Source organism: Prionailurus bengalensis, chromosome F2 (assembly GCF_016509475.1).
Source record: "Prionailurus bengalensis isolate Pbe53 chromosome F2, Fcat_Pben_1.1_paternal_pri, whole genome shotgun sequence".
Classification (NCBI taxonomy): Eukaryota; Metazoa; Chordata; class Mammalia; order Carnivora; family Felidae; genus Prionailurus; species Prionailurus bengalensis.
This window is the reverse complement of record NC_057353.1, coordinates 64,158,304-64,175,972: the sequence shown is the minus strand read 5'-3', so window position 1 is coordinate 64,175,972 and position 17,669 is coordinate 64,158,304. Positions and strand designations below refer to the sequence as shown.

General features: G+C 40.8%; 1 protein-coding gene across 5 annotated transcripts in view; it reads right to left on the bottom strand.

Moving 5' to 3' along the window:
* The window catches only part of COL14A1 (collagen type XIV alpha 1 chain), a 222,287-nt gene that overhangs the window by 34,812 nt on the left and 169,806 nt on the right, over window positions 1-17,669 (bottom strand). For all 5 annotated transcript variants that reach the window (XM_043601666.1, XM_043601670.1, XM_043601671.1 and 2 more), the window contains exons 39-42: window positions 17,376-17,429; window positions 16,939-16,992; window positions 2,056-2,109; window positions 1,519-1,590 (exon numbers count right to left, since the gene is read on the bottom strand). In XM_043601666.1, coding sequence (XP_043457601.1) covers window positions 1,519-1,590; window positions 2,056-2,109; window positions 16,939-16,992; window positions 17,376-17,429 — 234 coding nt within the window. The remainder of the gene's footprint in view (window positions 1-1,518; window positions 1,591-2,055; window positions 2,110-16,938; window positions 16,993-17,375; window positions 17,430-17,669) is intronic.

Below are 17,669 nucleotides of genomic sequence, written 5' to 3'. Positions count from 1 at the left end.
ATACACCTGCATATGTGTCATGTAAATCTTAGCTTGGGAAAGAACTCTGAGGATGAAATAATTATACTGAAATAAGTTTAGAGAACAAAAAGTAGTATGGCAGTCTGGGTAGCCAGAGGGAGAGTGGTGTCTTTCCAAATGAGAACCAATGTTTCTGTAATGTTTTGTTGACTGTGGTAGGCAGAAAAAGCATCCCCCAGAGTGTCCATGTCCTAATCCCCAGGCCTGTAAATATATTACCTTATGTGGCAAGAGAGACTCTGCAAATGTGACTTAGTCAAGCATTTTGAGGTTATCTAGGGACACTCTCTAGGATTATCCGGTGGCCCAGATATAATCATGTAGGCCCTCAAGGCAAAAAACCTTTCTAGACTGTGCTCAGAGGGAGATGTGATTAGGGAAGAATGGCCAGAGAGCTGAAACACTGCCGACTTTGGAGATGGAAGTAGGCCATAAGCCAAGGAATGTGGGGGTCTTTGGACACTAGAAAAGACAAAGAAATAGATTCTCCCCTAGAAGCTCCAAAAAGGAAATGCCAACACCTTGATTTTAACCCAATGAGACCATGTCAGACTTCTGACCTAAAGAACTATAAATTAATAAATTTGTGTAGTTTTAAGGCACCAAGATTGCAGTAATCTGTTATGGCAGCCATAGAATCTTAGCTCGTTAACATCTCCGCCCTCACCCTTCAGATTTCACTCTTCCACAACTTCTTCACCTGTTTGCGGTACTGCATACCTTTACGCATCTCCAATTACTTCAGTTTACGGATACAGATTTAGTGTGTCACAGATAATGTCAGAGGGCTGACTAATACCGACACATAGAAGGAACAACTTGAAAGTCACAGAAGATGCCATATGTGGTTTTGGAGGCCATTAAATGTAACCACCTCAGCCTACAGATGAGGAAACCGACCCGGATGTGCTCATTTCTTTCTCTCCTATCTCTCTCTCTCCTTGAGTCTATCTCTATCCCTCCCGTTGATCACACTTAAAAACCCTCAGAAACTAGAAGCACAAAAATGGGAGGTAATTAGTTCCACTTACTGGCTTTCACTTATTTGCTTACGTGTGAGTGTGTGTTTCGACGAGAAATCTTGTCTTTCTTGCAGGATTTCGAAAGAAAAATCTATTCCCATTCTTATTAATGCTTGAATTTCTCAACTTTGTATTTTTCCCCCAGGAGACAGGCCTAATTAACACATAGCTATTACACCCAATCCCTGTAAAGATGACACTGAACTCACCTAGACAAACAGAGAATTGCAAACAATGGAAATATACATAAGCAGAAGCATAGCTGATTATTCCCTATGGGGACCATCTGTCTCTAGCCATGATATATGCACAGTCTGATCTTACTCTTTCCCCCAGAAGCTTCTCTGGTTTCCTTCATACATTCCCACAGAGTCCAATACTGAAGAAACATTTTTGGCCAACACAGATGCTGGTAAATTTAAACACATACATAAACCAAGGGATGACTGAGCAACTGCTACTGCTGCATACTCACAGGTGGCCCAAGGGCACCTTGAGGCCCCATGCTTCCTGTGATCCCTGGGACTCCAGGGGCGCCGGGAATGCCCTGAATAGAGAGAGAGGAGAATGGAACAAAGGTGAGTACTCATACATTCTCATCGAAGACAGCCAGTTCTCAAGAAGGAGTAACAAACACACACAGCGATAGCTTCCTTCTCCCTCAATACCAAGACTTGGAGCAATATCCATTGCTCATTCCTGTTCCCAACTACCATAAAAGTAGGGGAGATATTTTTCAGAAGCCACACTATTAGGCATAGTTTGTTCAAATTTGAGCCTTAGCTATGTTTAAGGAAAACTAAATCAATGCAGGGGATTGTATAGGCAAAGGGGCTCTGATAGAATTATCAAGCAACATGGATATATTAGGTAGAGCTCTGTACCAAGGAGTGAGTTGTTAACCCAGAGCAAAGATGGCTGCCAAGGTGAAGGTTGAGCAAAAGAAAATTTCTCAAAAGAAGTGAAATGCTCTAAAGCAGAACATATCCTAGTAGTTTCCGGAAATACTTACAATTGGCCCAGGTGGTCCTGGAGGGCCAGAGGACCCATCTTTTCCAGGAAAGCCCTGGGGAAAAGAAACAGTGTGTTAACTATGCAATTGCTTTATATGGTTTTCAGATAGATGTACTTAATCCCATTTAATATTTGGAGGGGGCAAGTGCTGTTGCTTACTCTGGACTTCTAAGGATTCACCGCTTCTAAACCCTTCATAAGAATTGTTCTTGGCAAGACTTTTGTGTCTGTTGGCTCTGTGAAATTGTCTAGCACAAGAATTTTAGGTCTAAGTAAGACATGCCACTTACAAACTTAAACAGGAACTTGTTTCCAGAAAGTGTTTTTCTTAAACCAAGCATAACAAATGAAAAGGGAGATGAAGTTTTGGTAATCAATCAGACAAAAAGACAAAAAGACGAGTCAGTATCCTTCATGATCTGAAGTCAGAGAGCATTTGGGGCAAGGACTATCAAAGAAATCGACATTACAAAATTACTATAATATCTGAAACTGCAACTCTTCAGGAGCAGCCTGGAGAACAGTGGGGTGGGTTTCCTGTTGCAATGATATGGTTTTGACTGCTGGGCCAACTTGTTCAATGTGTCATCACGAGCTTACAAATGAGTGCATGCTGGCTTCCCATTCCATGTTGGAAGGGCTTAAGGCAGAAGGCAAATGATATTCTTTCTGAAAGTATCTTCCTAAATGATTTAATGTGGGTAAGTGTGTGTTGGTTTTATGTGAAAAATATAACCGTCGGCATGAGTGATTCTTGAATGGTTATGGTTCTAAACTGTGGATGCCGGTCCTTCCAATCCAGTTAAAGACAGGAAAAAGGATCTTCAGTCTGAATTTTATAACAGGTTAATAAAATATTAATCAAAACATCGTGTTCTTCTACATGGAGAAGTGAACTTTTTGTCTTGAGATTTGTCTCTCTTCGGAATAAAATCCATTTCCATCTCAAACCAACTCAACCCAAGTCAAATCAACCTCTCTTGGCTCACTTGTTGCCTCTCCCAATTCCTTTTCTGAAATCTGTGCCACTTTTCCAGTGAGCTGTTTTTTCCCTCTTTGTCTTGTCCATGAAAATCATCTTAGGGGTTCCTGTCCACATTCCCATTCTCTCTCCCTACTTCAAGGTATCAAATAGAGGAGTAAAGATGAGACTGGACAAAAGGATACGGGGTGTGACTGGGAAGAAAGGAACCAAAGGGGGCATGATGAGGGGGTAAGATAAGTATGTAGGAACAGCAGTGGAGGGCCAGCAAGGCCCTGTCATGCTCTCAAGCTCAAATACTGGCAACTCTGAAAACTAGATAAGGTTGATGAGTCTAGAGCTCACCGATATTTGTGATTTTCCTTTTCTGCCCAGGCACATTGTGAGGCTAAATTCCCAGGCTCCGGTTCCAGGAATCATGTTGGAGCCACAGTGCTGAATTCTGGCCAATGGAAAGGGGCCAGTTCCAGTTCTGGCTTATGAAAATTTCCTGTGGGTAATCCTCCACTCTCTTTTCCCCTTTTGTAGCAACTTCAGAGCGCACATGTTAAAGATTAAAGTGTCCCAGGATGGAAAGACCCCGAGTTTCTAAATGACCATATGGAGCAGAGACTAGACCTCCCCACTCCTCTGTCTATCTTGTTGATAGCATTGGGTTGTGAGCCAACAATAGACTTTATTTTATTTTATTTTATTTTATTTTATTTTATTTTATTGCATTAAACCACTGAGATTTTAGGGTTGTTTGTGATATCAGTTATCCTACACTAATATACCTGCCACTAGTTGTGGGTTTTTTTACTACTATTTCTGTTTTTTCACTTAAGACATTCAGTCAAAAATATTAAGTCAGGGGGCACCTGGCTGGCTCAGTCACTAAAGCATGGCTCTTGATCTCAGGGTCATGAGTTCCAGCCCCATGTTGGGTTTAGAACTTACTTAAAAAAATTAATTCAAAAAGCTGCAGTAATAGACCCCGATACAGATTAAGTTACACACACACACACACACACACACACACACACGCACACACACACCCTTTTGGGGATTTGTTAACTAAATAGCAAAAATTAATGCTGACATAGTCTGAAAGAAATTATTTTGCATGTTGTTTAAATATAGCATAAAAGATCAGAATATGTGAGAGATGAACAGGACCTAAGAGCTCCTTCAGTTCAATCCTCTCATGGTGTAAGTGAGAAAACGTGGGACCAAGAGAAGTTAGGAGACCTTATAATTAAAAATAAAAAGGAATTTTAAAAAAATGTATTATTTTCTCAATGAAGTTCACATAAGAAAAAAATGGACTCTGGGCACGTATTCGATAATTTAAGATGACATTTTAAAAAGAAAATTTTTTGCTTCCTGCCTTAAAACTCTTCCAGCAGTGGACGGGAAGCAAACACGGACCCGTGTGTAACCCACACATGACACACCGTCAACACAACGCCCAGCAATTAACACCGTAGTGTTGCTGCAGGAGGCCTTCCCCAAAACAAGCAGGGGCAAGTTTATTCACAGAGGGAGGCAAGCCATGGCATATTTTCTTAAAAGAAAAGTGCATCAGGGGCACCTGGGTGGATCAGTTGGTTAAGCCTCCGACCTCGGCTCATCATCTCACAGCTGGTGAGTTCGAGCCCCGTGTTGGGCTCTGTGCTGACAGCTCAGAGCCTGGAGCCTGCTTTGGATTCTGTAACTCCCTCTCCTGCCCCTCCCCTGCTCACACTCTGTCTCTCTCTCAAAAATAAATAAACCCTAAAAAAAAAAAAAAAAAAGAAAACTGCATGATTCCAAGGAAGATCTGCAGGAAATAACACATTTACGCCCCCCTCCCAATCATGAGGAAGGAGCTGAAAAAGAGACACATCAGTTCTGTCCTCCACAGCGGCACTGAAGGATGTTCTTGTGAACAGTTCTGAATTCTCCTGATTTCTGGACCCCACATGTGACTCATCTGGAAGGGAAGACAGAGCAATGTTCCTACATCATAGGAGCTAAATTTGGCGGAGGGGCTCATGGTTGAGTGTGATCAAAAGAGGATGCTAGAGAGAGCCAAAACATAAGAGACTCCTAAAAACTGAGAACAAACTGAGGGTTGATGGGGGGTGGGAGGGAGGGGAGGGTGGGTGAGGGGTACTGAGGAGGGCACCTGTCGGGATGAGCACTAGGTGTTGTATAGGAACTAATTTGACAATAAATTTCATATTAAAGAAAAAAGGATGCTAGACAAGATGTTTGCTTACTCTGTGTCATAGACATTAAGTTTTACTCATTGTTCCATTCCTAATATTTTCCTAGCACATTGCTGGCACAAAACTAGGCACTAACAAAATGTTAGTTAGAATTCGAATAGAATTGAGGATGCTGGAAGAAGTATTCTGATTACAGTGTGGACTAAATAAGTATTTTTTTTAAATTTTTTTTTCAACGTTTATTTATTTTTGGGACAGAGAGAGACAGAGCATGAACGGGGGAGGGGCAGAGAGAGAGGGAGACACAGAATCGGAAACAGGCTCCAGGCTCTGAGCCATCAGCCCAGAGCCCGACGCGGGGCTCGAACTCTCGGAACGCGAGATCATGACCTGGCTGAAGTTGGACGCTTAACCGACTGTGCCACCCAGGCGCCCCAATAAGTATTAATCTCAAGCATAATTAGTCTGGAAATGTGTGTAGGGCAGGGGGGAAATGCCAGTGTCATCGCCCTTGCTGCTGAGCTGTCCACAACGCAGGAGAAAGGCATCAGGAGTCAGGGACTTTCAGAAGCTGAAATTTCATTTCAGTGAATATCTTAGGGGTAATTTTCTAGAAGCAGACCTGGATATTATGCCTTTGATATCTAGAGGGACTGTACTTGGGAGGCACCTGCTAGGGAGGAAAGGAGGCAGGAGAGGGCCTGGGAAGAGGCATGAGAATTGGCTATCGCTGAAGTCTGGCCTCAGCTTATCCCATGAGGAGAGCTGGAGTGGGAGTTATAGCCCAGATATAACCTATTGTAAGGTTTTATTCATTCCTATCAGTTAGTCATTAACCGGGACCAAGGTGGCATTTCCCAGGGCAATTCTCTGTGGAAGGGACAATTCTGAACCATTAGCAGTCAACATCCACAGCTACAGGATGTAGCTACAGGATGCAGGACACCTGCCAGGAAAGGGGGATCTGATCAGGACACTAACAGTGGCCACTCCAGTGCATTTTACGCTAGCACCTTCTTTCAAGGATTGTCATGAACAATTGAGCATGTTTGGTTATGACGGTTCAAGAATAAAAGCATTCTTAAGGTTACCGTGGGTTACCGGCTTCTCTGATTCCAAAATAAAAAGCACTGGTTCCATATTGTTATAACTAAGATGATATTAAAATTAATACCATTTTAGAATCATCCAACCCATTTTTCCCCAAATTTTCTTCCTAACCCTACAAAATAAAAGGTTCACATTTTTCATCATGTAAATATGATTTGCAGTTTAATTTTTTAATCACATGAGTAAACATGTTTTTTTACTTGGAAGCCTCACATTTGTCACATTAGAAAATTATTTGCAGAGCTACTCTGTGCTGTGCTTTCTGGTAGGATTTGGATAGCTAATGAGGAACAACACAGTCTTTCCAAGAAGTTTCCAGTTTTGAGCAAAGTCAATGATTGAAAGAAAATGACAATGTGCTATGATGATGGATGAGAAGAGTTCCATGGAAACATGTAGGAAGAACACAGAATCCTGGCAAGGGAATGGAGAGAGGGCTTGACTGGAGAGACGTGTGAATCAAGGGACCCAGGATGACTGGGTCACTGCATTAGTTTCCCTGCTTGTGGGCCTCCATGACAACACATTACGGCTCATCTTTGCAAACCAGGCAACATTCAGCCAGGGCTCAGATCCTGCCTCTCATCCCTTCACCTCAGGGTGAGGAGCAAGGGCAGGACCTTTTCTATATAAGAGCAATAAACCTGGTGAAGAGAAAAACTCTGTAAAATGTCCGCATGTTACAAGGCAAAATAATTGGCAAATCCTAGCCTTGGGATTCAGCTTAACCTAAATCAAAGCTCATTGAATGAATGGCCATCAACCCTTATCAACTAAAAATGTGTTTGCATTTCCCAGAACATTTCTATGTCTATACGTTTTCCATTTCATGTTAGGTAGCCAATCTGAGAAGACGTATGTTTGGGAATTAAGCACTCCCAGAAAAAGCAGAAGCCCCTAATTAAGCAATGAAGAATGAAGAGTAGGGAATAGAAGATTAAGTGATAAGCATAATATAGACATTCACTGAAGCCGACAAATATATTTTTTCAAGTGCATGAAATCAGCCACCCACAAACAGGGATGTTTTATGACATGACTAGATCCAGGCATTTTTCTTTTCCTGAGATTCCCACCTTAAAATATTAATATGCACCCACAACCCACATTAAAAGTAAGTTTTGCTATAAAAGCTTGAAAGGATTTTTATAATTTGTTTTTGAAAACAGTCGGCTATGAGCAAGCTGTTAAGTTATGGTTGGCTATAATTTGTCAGCAAAAGGAAATCTCCCCCAACATTTGCTTTCAAAATCACTGATGCTTGAATGAATACTAAATTTACTTATGGCTGAAATTGGCAAAGTGTACTGTTTTATAGACATTTAATTAGCCATTCATTCATTTCCATTTTGCTGTTTTCTTTTCCATGTTCTGGAGCATATATACACACATTGAGGTGGCAAGAATTTCCTACGGAGCCTTAAAAAGTCTGTAGTTTCTAAGTTCTGTGTCTATGAAATTTAAAGGATGAAACCAATGTGCCCACAAAGAGTGTTGTAACTAAAATTAAAGTCAGAAGCTAGAATATTTATGTTTAGGTAGCTATCAGTGTTCAGAACCGGTGACTCAATCCTGATACAAACCACCCATGCCTTTTTTGAAGACTTAAATGGTGAGTCACAAATATTAACCTTAAGATTCTGGAACATGCCAATTGTTAAGGTCCTCTTACACTACACCCTCAGGTACAGTGGGGATCTTTAAGCAACAGGCATCTGATGGGTTTGTTTAGAGGAACCAAACCTCTCTAGTGAGGCCTAGAGAAAAACTTGAAGACATTCTTGCTGCACAATTTCAACCCTGTGGCATGGCTCTGGACTGCTGTGAGCACCAGCCAATGTACCAGCATGGCAGTCAGCCATGGGAAATAAGGTTGCTACTTGCAGCAAAGGATTAAGACCAACCACCAGATTAAGAGGCCAAGCACCAAAAAGCCACAGACTCTGTAAATACTGGCCCAGGTTAGATCAGTCATTAAGTGTTGGTACCACGTTGAGTCACACTGGGGAATTTTCAGACACACACACACACACACACAATCTATGTGTGTATAAATGTATATATAAACATGTGCATATATTTACATATATATACACACTATACCTTTTACTATAGTCATATATGTATATATTACATATGTAATTTAAGAATTGTTTAATGTTTATTTATTTTGAAAGAGAGAGCGAGTGAGCAGGGGAGAGGGGCAGAGATAGAGGGAGTGAAAGTATCCCAAGCAGGCTCCACGTTGTCAGCACAGAGCCCAATGTGGGGCTCAATCCCATGAGATGTGAGATGATGACCGGAGCCGAAATCAAGAATTGAACACTTAACTAACTGAGCCACCCAGGTGCCCCTACATTTACATAAATTTAAATGTATGTAAATTTCCACATACATATACACACATATATAAACATATATATACACATATATAAACATATTTTCAGTAACCTAAAAATTCAGTGAATTGAAACAGCAGTAAAATTCTATGAAAGAAATTACTTAGACATACAGTAGGCGTAATAGTATAGCAACCCACTATACTATCCAGTGTTTCTAAAAACCTAGCTGATTATCAGAATCATTAAGCTTTTTAAAACTATCGATTCCAAAGTCACACACAAGACCTTGTGTATTGGAATCTTGAAGTCTAAGCCCAGGAATCAGTGTATTTAAAAAGAAAGCAAAACTTGAAACAACAACCTGATCCCTTAAGCTGTAGAACTGCTGGTCTATGAATATGAAATGTCTGGCCTGGCCCCGAAGGATGGCCTTGGAACCAGAGTGCAAGGCAGATATGATCTGCACCCCGTGCTCCAACAGAAGGATCTGTAAAGCCAGGAATAACATACAACAAATCCCCTAACTGTTCTCAAATGTGTCCCAGATGTGCCACTATCCAAATGAAGGTGAAAACTAATTGAAACATATTCCTATGTGTGAACTATCAACTTCTACTTCACCAAGAAAGTAACCCAAACTGGGTCCTTACAGCCCCAAAATTCTAGGCGAGGTATCTTCAGTCCTGTTTATTAAATATCCTTAATGCAAGACTTTCCTACATGAACATGATCCCATAATGACCTTTATTAAACATAACGTTTAGAAAGAAAGAGCTCAGTGTTGGAGCCACAGGGATGGATTATAATCCTGGTTCCAACACTTACTAGCTGTATGGCATTGTTGAAAGACTTCCATTTTCTAAGCTCGAGTCTTCCTCTGTAAAATGGGGGTAAAAGTGCTTAGCATTTGTGGGCTTTCTGAGGATTATAGAACTCACATCATAAAGCACCTGCACTTAGTCAATAATTAGTAATAGTGATTCCCGTTATTTTTATTCAGATAAGCTGCCAAGTCCTAACAGCAAGTACTATCATCACTGTGGCTGACTGTGAGAATGTTTCCCTGGGTTTTATAAAAACCCATCTAGACCCACAAAAAAAGAAAACCAAATCATCCTCTCCACTGGCTTTGTGATGGCTTTTTACATTTCTTCTTCTGAAGGAGGAAAATACTCAAGGGGGATAGTGTCATGAATCTTTGTATTTAAGAAAATGTTCCTTGGATAAATCTCTTATCACTGCTTAGCATTTATGATAGGAATTAAATCCAGATAATTGACTCAAGTTCCATTTGTCAATAATATTTTAAATCCAATTCACTTCGATGAAATGGAACATTCATCACAAAAATGGCCTTTATATACATCAAAGCCACATCAAAAGGAAGCACGTTCCCAGTGTACTTTCAATGTGGAACCCAAGAAAGTTAAACAACAGCAACAAACCACTTGCTTTTTCTTTAGACTCCTTTTTAGAGTTCTTTAAAATCCTCCAAGGCATCTTGATATGGCAAGCACAGGCATTATAAAATATACTGTCCTGACTTATTAGGTTACATTGAAAATAGTTAATACTAATATTAGCTAAAATTAAATTTTTATATAGAAATTCTTTATATGAATCAATTCCCACAGTAACTCTATGGAGTCAAATATTTTTTCCACTTCACAGATGAGTAAAGTGAGGCTTGGAGATAGCAAGTAACTGGCCCAATGTCATTACAGCAGGGGTTCAAACTCAGGTCTGGCGAACAGACCAAATCTACAATATTCACCACTGGCCCTGCTTCTCATAACCTCGCAAGTTCAGCAGAATTCATGTGTAGAAGATTTTTTTTCTACTATTCGATCTTTTCCAGCTGAGAAAGGGAAGCTGTGGTTATGGCATGGATATGGGAGGACCAGTAACCTGGGGCAAAGGACGCATTCCAAATGAAGTTCACTTGGAATTTAAAGATGAATACCCTCCGTACTATGGAGGAATTACTATCCACCAGGTGCCATAAAGTATCTATCTCCTTGTCATTTTTGTTTCTTGTCTCTCCGACTTTTTATATAACCATATTAAGAACTGGAAAATAAAAATAATTTTTACTATTTCTATTTGGAGTGTTTGACAGAAAGATCATGCTCTTGGAAGTAAGTGAGCCCCGAACTGGAAAAGAGGTTGTGTTTTCTTTTCTTTCTTCCCTTTTCAAATTCTTTCTCTCACTTCTTATATTTATCAACCACATCTTGCCTGTTCTTTCTAGTTTCGCTAAGGATCACCTGACGCCCAGGGTGGGGGCTGAGAGACCCACTCTACATCAGAGGAGCTCAAAGATCACAGGAAGGCCCTCAGGTCACAGACACCAAGGAAAGAAGAGGAAGGAGCCAGAGGGAAGTGGCAGGATACACAGTGAGAAAGGAAGATGAGACCTGAATGCTATTGGTGGGAATGGCTCAGAATGAAGCTGAACGCATTCCACTGTGGATGTGCACTGTTGCTTTGATTTTTACTTTCTTAAATTCTAATTTTTTGAAGACACAATTTTTTCTCAGCCATACTGAAATATAATTGACATATAACACTGTGTAAGTCTAAGGTGTCAACTTGTTGATTTGATGCATTTATATAGTGCACAGTGATTGCCTCCATAGCTTCAGCTACCGCCTCCATCCCATCACACAATGACCACTTATTTTTTGTGGTATGAACATTTGGGACCTACTCCCTTAGCCAAAGCTGCCTTTTATTTATTTATTTATTATTTTTTTTTTTTAATTTTTTTTTTCAACGTTTATTTATTTTTGGGACAGAGAGAGACAGAGCATGAACGGGGGAGGGGCAGAGAGAGAGGGAGACACAGAATCGGAAACAGTCTCCAGGCTCCGAGCCATCAGCCCAGAACCTGACGCGGGGCTCGAACTCACGGACCGTGAGATCGTGGCCTGGCTGAAGTCGGACGCTTAACCGACTGCGCCACCCAGGCGCCCCCAAAGCTGCCTTTTAAAATGTGGTCCTGGACCTCATCAAAATAAAAAGCTTCTGCATAGCGAAGGAAACAATCAGCAAAACTAAAAGGCAACCAATGGAATGGGAGAAGATATTTGCAAACGACATATCAGATAAAGGGTTAGTATCCAAAATCTATAAAGAACTTATCAAACTCAACATCCAAAAAACAAATAATCCAGTGAAGAAATGGGCAAAAGGCATGAATAGACACTTCTCCAAAGAAGACATCCAGATGGCCAACCGACACAAGAAAAAATGCTCAACTTCATTCATCATCAGGGAAATACAAATCAAAACCACAATGAGATACTGCCTCGCACCTGTCAGAATGGCTAACATTAACAACTCAGGCAACAACCGATGTTGGTGAGGATGCGGAGAAAGAGGATCTCTTTTGCACTGCTGGTGGGAATGCAAGCTGGTGCAGCCACTCTGGAAAACAGTATGGAGGTTCCTCAAAAAACTAAAAATAGAAGTACCCTACGACCCAGCAATTGCACTACTAGGTATTTATCCAAGGGATACAGGTAGGCTGTTTTGAAAGGACACATGCACTCCAATGTTTATAGCAGCACTATCAACAATAGCCAAAGTATGGAAAGAGCCCAAATGTCCATCGATGGATGAATGGATAAAGAAGATGTGGTGTATATATATATATATATATATATATATATATATACACACATACACACACACACACACACACACACACACACACACACAATGGAGTATTACTTGGCAATCAAAAAGAATGAAATCTTGCCATTTGCAACTACGTGGATGGAACTGGAAGGCATTCTGCTAAGCAAAATTAGTCAGAGAAAGACAAATATCATCTGACTTCACTCATATGAGGACTTCAAGAGACAAAACATATGAACATAAGGGAAGGGAAACAAAAATAATATAAAAACAGGGAGGGGGACAAAAGAGAAGAGACTCATAAATATGGAGAACAAACAGAGGGTTACTGGAGGGGGTGTGGGAGGGGGGATGGGCTAAATGGGTAAGGGGCACTAAGGAATCTACTCCTGAAAACATTGTTGCACTATATGCTAATTTGGATGTAAATTTTTAAAAAAGTAAATTAAAAATAAAGAAAAAATAAGCTATATTCTTATGCAACTAAGTGTTTTATGGAAAGATTAAATGTACATATGGGAAACATTCTATGAAAATATGTTTCCAACCTCAGTGACAGAATTGGAAAACACAATTAGAGTGACTGCTAGATGCTAAAATAATGTATCACCTTTATGCTGTGTTTTTAAAGGTGTTATTCCTAATGGAGCTGCATTTTTGCCACATGTTGTATAAACAAGTTGTTTCTTATTATTCTTTAGGAGCTAAGTATGCTCCTAATTCCAGATGCATCCATTACACTTCATAAAAACAATTCAGGTATTTAAAAATAATAAAATAAAAAAGTAAAATCAAATCAACTGTGGTTCTGCACTGCGCTCCATCACTTGCCAGCAGGAGGCTGAGACTTGTTCAGTGAGGAAGTCCAACTTTTGCTGGACTTGCTTATGGCCCCAGGCCCAGAGCTGAATGTGAGTTGCCTCTAAGAGTCAAAGATTCCTCACGGGGAAAGCCAGAATAAGCTAGAAACATTAGAAAACATGTTCCGTGCTTAAAGAGGAGAGGTTTAATCTTCTCCTTTTTATTTTTGCTCACCTTTCCCTCTTTCCAGCTAAACTAAGAGGCAACATTGACACTGGCCCCAGGGAAGAGGTGCTAACTGGCTTGTAAACCGATAGTCAAGGTGCTGGTGCTAGCTTTGGGCTGGGAGTTCTTATCTGTCAATAAGAGAAGACAAAGATTGAAAAGGAAGACGAATGGGCAGTAATGAGTAGCCTACCACTCTTAGAGCAAATCCCACTCACTCCCCTTCCTGCCGAGGCTCTCCAAGGACGTAGAAGCACAAACTGGACATCATCACACAGATTTATCCCAGCAGCTTCCTCCTCTGTCTCGAATGTGCTTTCCTCACTCAGGATCGGCAATGAAGGTACAGTAATAGGAAGCGATTTAAGGGGGTAGTGACAAGAAAAGACAAAATAACTCTGCCTCCCTGAGTTCTAACTGGGCAGTTTTCTGCAAGTGGCTTTCCAGGCATTTTAATGGGAAGTTTCATCATCTGACATTTGCTTTCAGTCTGTTCTACACCATGGTTGTTACTGTTTATTTTATTTTTTTCTGATTGCAGCTTTGCCTTTGAAGATGGCCAACAGCAGAGCAGGAATAATCCTCAAGTTTTGTCCTTAGTACTCTCAGCAACACCCCTCTCTCACTGCCGAGCCACAGAGACCTAGATACTGCTGCTGCTCCACAGAGACTTGGCACTTCATGAAGGTGCTCTGTGTCCGGATCTGCCATGATGGCCATGAACACTGGTTCCGGACCTCCTCCTTTACAGTGCTGCTAAGTAACTATCTCATCGTTTTGGACGTTTCACTTTCCTTAAGCTCCCAGATATTTGACTAAACACATCAGAGCCACCTAAGTAACCGTTTTCACCCACTTGTCCTTCCTTCTCCAACTGTCTCTGAGGAACACCCATTTGTTTTCCCGGCCCAGGGTAAGTGTCATGCCCCTGACGCCACCATATCCTTCCCTGACCTCTAGGTGGATGGTCTAGGAATTGCCTCCTTTAGCTATTAAAAGTCTCTCCTCTTCTGGATCCTTCCCCTTTGGTCGCAGTAATGGACAACCCTCTCTAGGCTGAGCACAGCACGTGGCACATAGCATGTCCTCAGGTAAGATGTGTGCTCAAGTAATATCTTATTAAATAAGATGTAGGCAGTCCCTCCACCCCTGCAAGCAGGGCAACCATGTTACACAATTCCGGGAGGCACCAGTATATTCTATTCTGTGTGAACGGCACCCCCTCAAATTATACGCTGAAATAGCATTGTCTTTTTCTAAAACAATTGTCACAGAATTTGTGTAATATTTTTAAAACATGACCCTATAAGAATGAGTACCTCCCGAAAAGCGGATTACTTAGAAATAAGTCCATTTCTATCCAAGAATTTTTCAAAATAGGAATGGGATGCATTCTGAAAGTTTTGCCTCCAGATTGAAGGAGGGAGGACAATAAAATCCACATGTAGATATTTTATCACTTTATTACAGCTCTAAGGCTGTTCATTCTCTAAAAGAAAACATGTTTGAAGGAATAGCAAAATTTTTATTAAAAGCCTGTGTTGGTATGAAAAGAAAAAAAAAGTAGCTTTAAAAGAAAAAAAAGTGAATTTTTAAAAGAAAGTATTCCCAGGGGCGCCTGGGTGGCGCAGTCGGTTAAGCGTCCGACTTCAGCCAGGTCACGATCTCGCGGTCCGTGAGTTCGAGCCCCGCGTCAGGCTCTGGGCTGATGGCTCAGAACCGGAGCCTGTTTCCGATTCTGTGTCTCCCTCTCTCTCTGCCCCTCCCCCGTTCATGCTCTGTCTCTCTCTGTCCCAAAAAATAAAATAAACGTTGAAAAAAAAAATCAAAAAAAAAAAAAAAAAAAGAAAAAAAAAAAAAGAAAGTATTCCCAAACCAAATGATCCAAACACCAATACGATACGTTTGATTTGGGAGTTCTTTGCCAAGACTCGTCTCCCTGCATAGATAAACCAAGTAAATTCCCTGCACCAAATCTTTAGAATTGCCATTTTCAGAGTTTCAGGAATCACGAAAGAACCTAGATGTGCAACGGAGCAGGATCTTAGCCTAAGCCCTTTGCCAAAACATATAAATACTTCTAGACACTCTTTGTACATTCACAAGAAACCTATATAAATCTAACTTTTAGAGAATGCCTCCTTTAGATACGGTTACTTGGATATGATTTACAGACTGAGTAGTTCCATTTAATGGGCAGAGACTAAACAGATTTTAAGCAAATGAAAGTTTGACGTAATAAAAAAAAAAGAACATGGAAGGAATTTAAGGCCCCACACCTACATGTCTATAGAAAAAACAATTTCCTTATTCTTGAGCCGTATAACTATCCTGAGCTAAAGGCGGATCTTGTTTGAGTAGAGAAGTGAGCCTTTCAGCCGGTCATTTGCCAACCCAGTGGGTAAGTTGTACCAACAATAACCAGGGCATGCCAAATGTGTTGTCCTTCATTGGATCGGATCCAAGTAGTTGCCACTCCATATAATTCAGTCTTGACAGAATTTGTGGAGCTACCCAAATCCTAAATCAGAGAGCATTTAAGAAAGACTAGCCATTGCTGAAAATTTAATGACTTCCTATTGCCTTCCTGATAAAGCACAAAATTCTTAGCCTAAAAATAAAATATTTACTTGAATTTGTGTTTACTCCTACAGCTTCATTTCTTGACAATCTGCCCAGATCTGAGTGTGTACGTACATGATACACACGCACACATACACACACTGTACTCTCCAGCCACACTGAGCTCTGTGCAATACTGGAAATGCCCCGCCTTCTCTTCATCACCACACCTTTGTGCATGCTGTTCTCTGCTTGCAGTAGCTTTCCTATCCTCATGACCTGGTTAATTTCTATCTCTCATTTGAGGCTCAGCCCTGATGGTGCCTCCCCCAGGAAGCTTTCCCCAACCCTCCAAGTCTGGCTTAGTTATCTATTCTTTGTAAATACTCTCATCAGGCTATGCAAATACCCCCATTATTGCATGTATTACAGTTTCTTATTTGGTGATATTTTCTTCCACTGAACTATAAACTCTTTGAGGATAAGAACCTTAAACCTGGCTCAGTGAAAATGTGCTGGCTAAACAAACACTGGGTGTTAACTCATTCCTCTCCTGACCATCCTTATAATTTCTTTCACTGCTGTCCATGTGAACAGGTTAAAAGAAGAGATAAGTGACAACTATTAAATAAATAAAAAATACTGTAGATAGCATAGTACTTAAATTTCAACCTGTATGATCCATATGAACCTATATGATCCTTCTTTTATGTTTATGCCTTGAGAATTTGAAAAGAACGGGAAAATCTGCTAAGCCAATGCACACAATTCAGTGCAAATTATATTCAGGTTATGGGAACATTCAGAAAAAGGTGTTGCTCATTTGGAAAGGTTTGATAAAAGTTCTCAGGTTTTGATGAAACTAACGGACATAGAAGATAGGGAAATAGACACAGGATAGTAGGATATAGATAGACAGAAGAGATAATAAGGGGAAAAAAAACAACCTTGTTTGATTTTGTTGCATAGAAAAGAATGCCTTGGTAAGGAATCTACTGTGCTAACAACCTCGGGCAGGTCCTTACCCTCTGGCCTGGAGAGCCATCACGTCCTGGTGAACCAATGCCTCCTGGAATACCCTAGGTAGAGCAAGGACCAAAAAAAGTCAGAGCCACGGAAATTGGCAATCAAGTCCCTTTTCACCCAGCTTCCCTGAAATAGAGTAAGGCCTCCAAACACACCTAATAGCATAAAGGCAAATGAAGAACCCTGAAGTTATTTATGGGAAAGAAATGCCTCCCCCCGCCCCGGCCTTGCCCTCAAGAGCAACAGTATGATGCTCAGTGGGGGCTAACATAAATGAATACAGGCTAACAGTCTTTAATATAGAAACCACCTATTGCTAAAATCAAAGCTGACTTCAGAAGCGACAGCCTTTATTTTGCCCCTTTGCAATGCTCTAGACCTAAGAGCATTTTTTAGCAGATGACGATAATAATAATAATAATAACAGTAATAATACCTGTGGACCAGGAAGGCCAGTTTCTCCTTTTTCTCCTTTGGCACCGGGCATTCCCTGAATATCCAAAATTACACAGGGTTAAGTTCACATAGGGTAAGTTCTTAGTCTCTTCATCTTCTCCACAGACTGTTCTAACGTTTTTACCACTAACTTGCTTTGATGTTAACATCCAATACAGCATGTTTCACTTCTCACATCCACTACCCCATGTATGTAAGCATTCCTATGGAGTTGAACGTTTATACAGCAGAGCAGTTCAAACACAGAACATACAGTCTGCTATGGCTAAGCCCA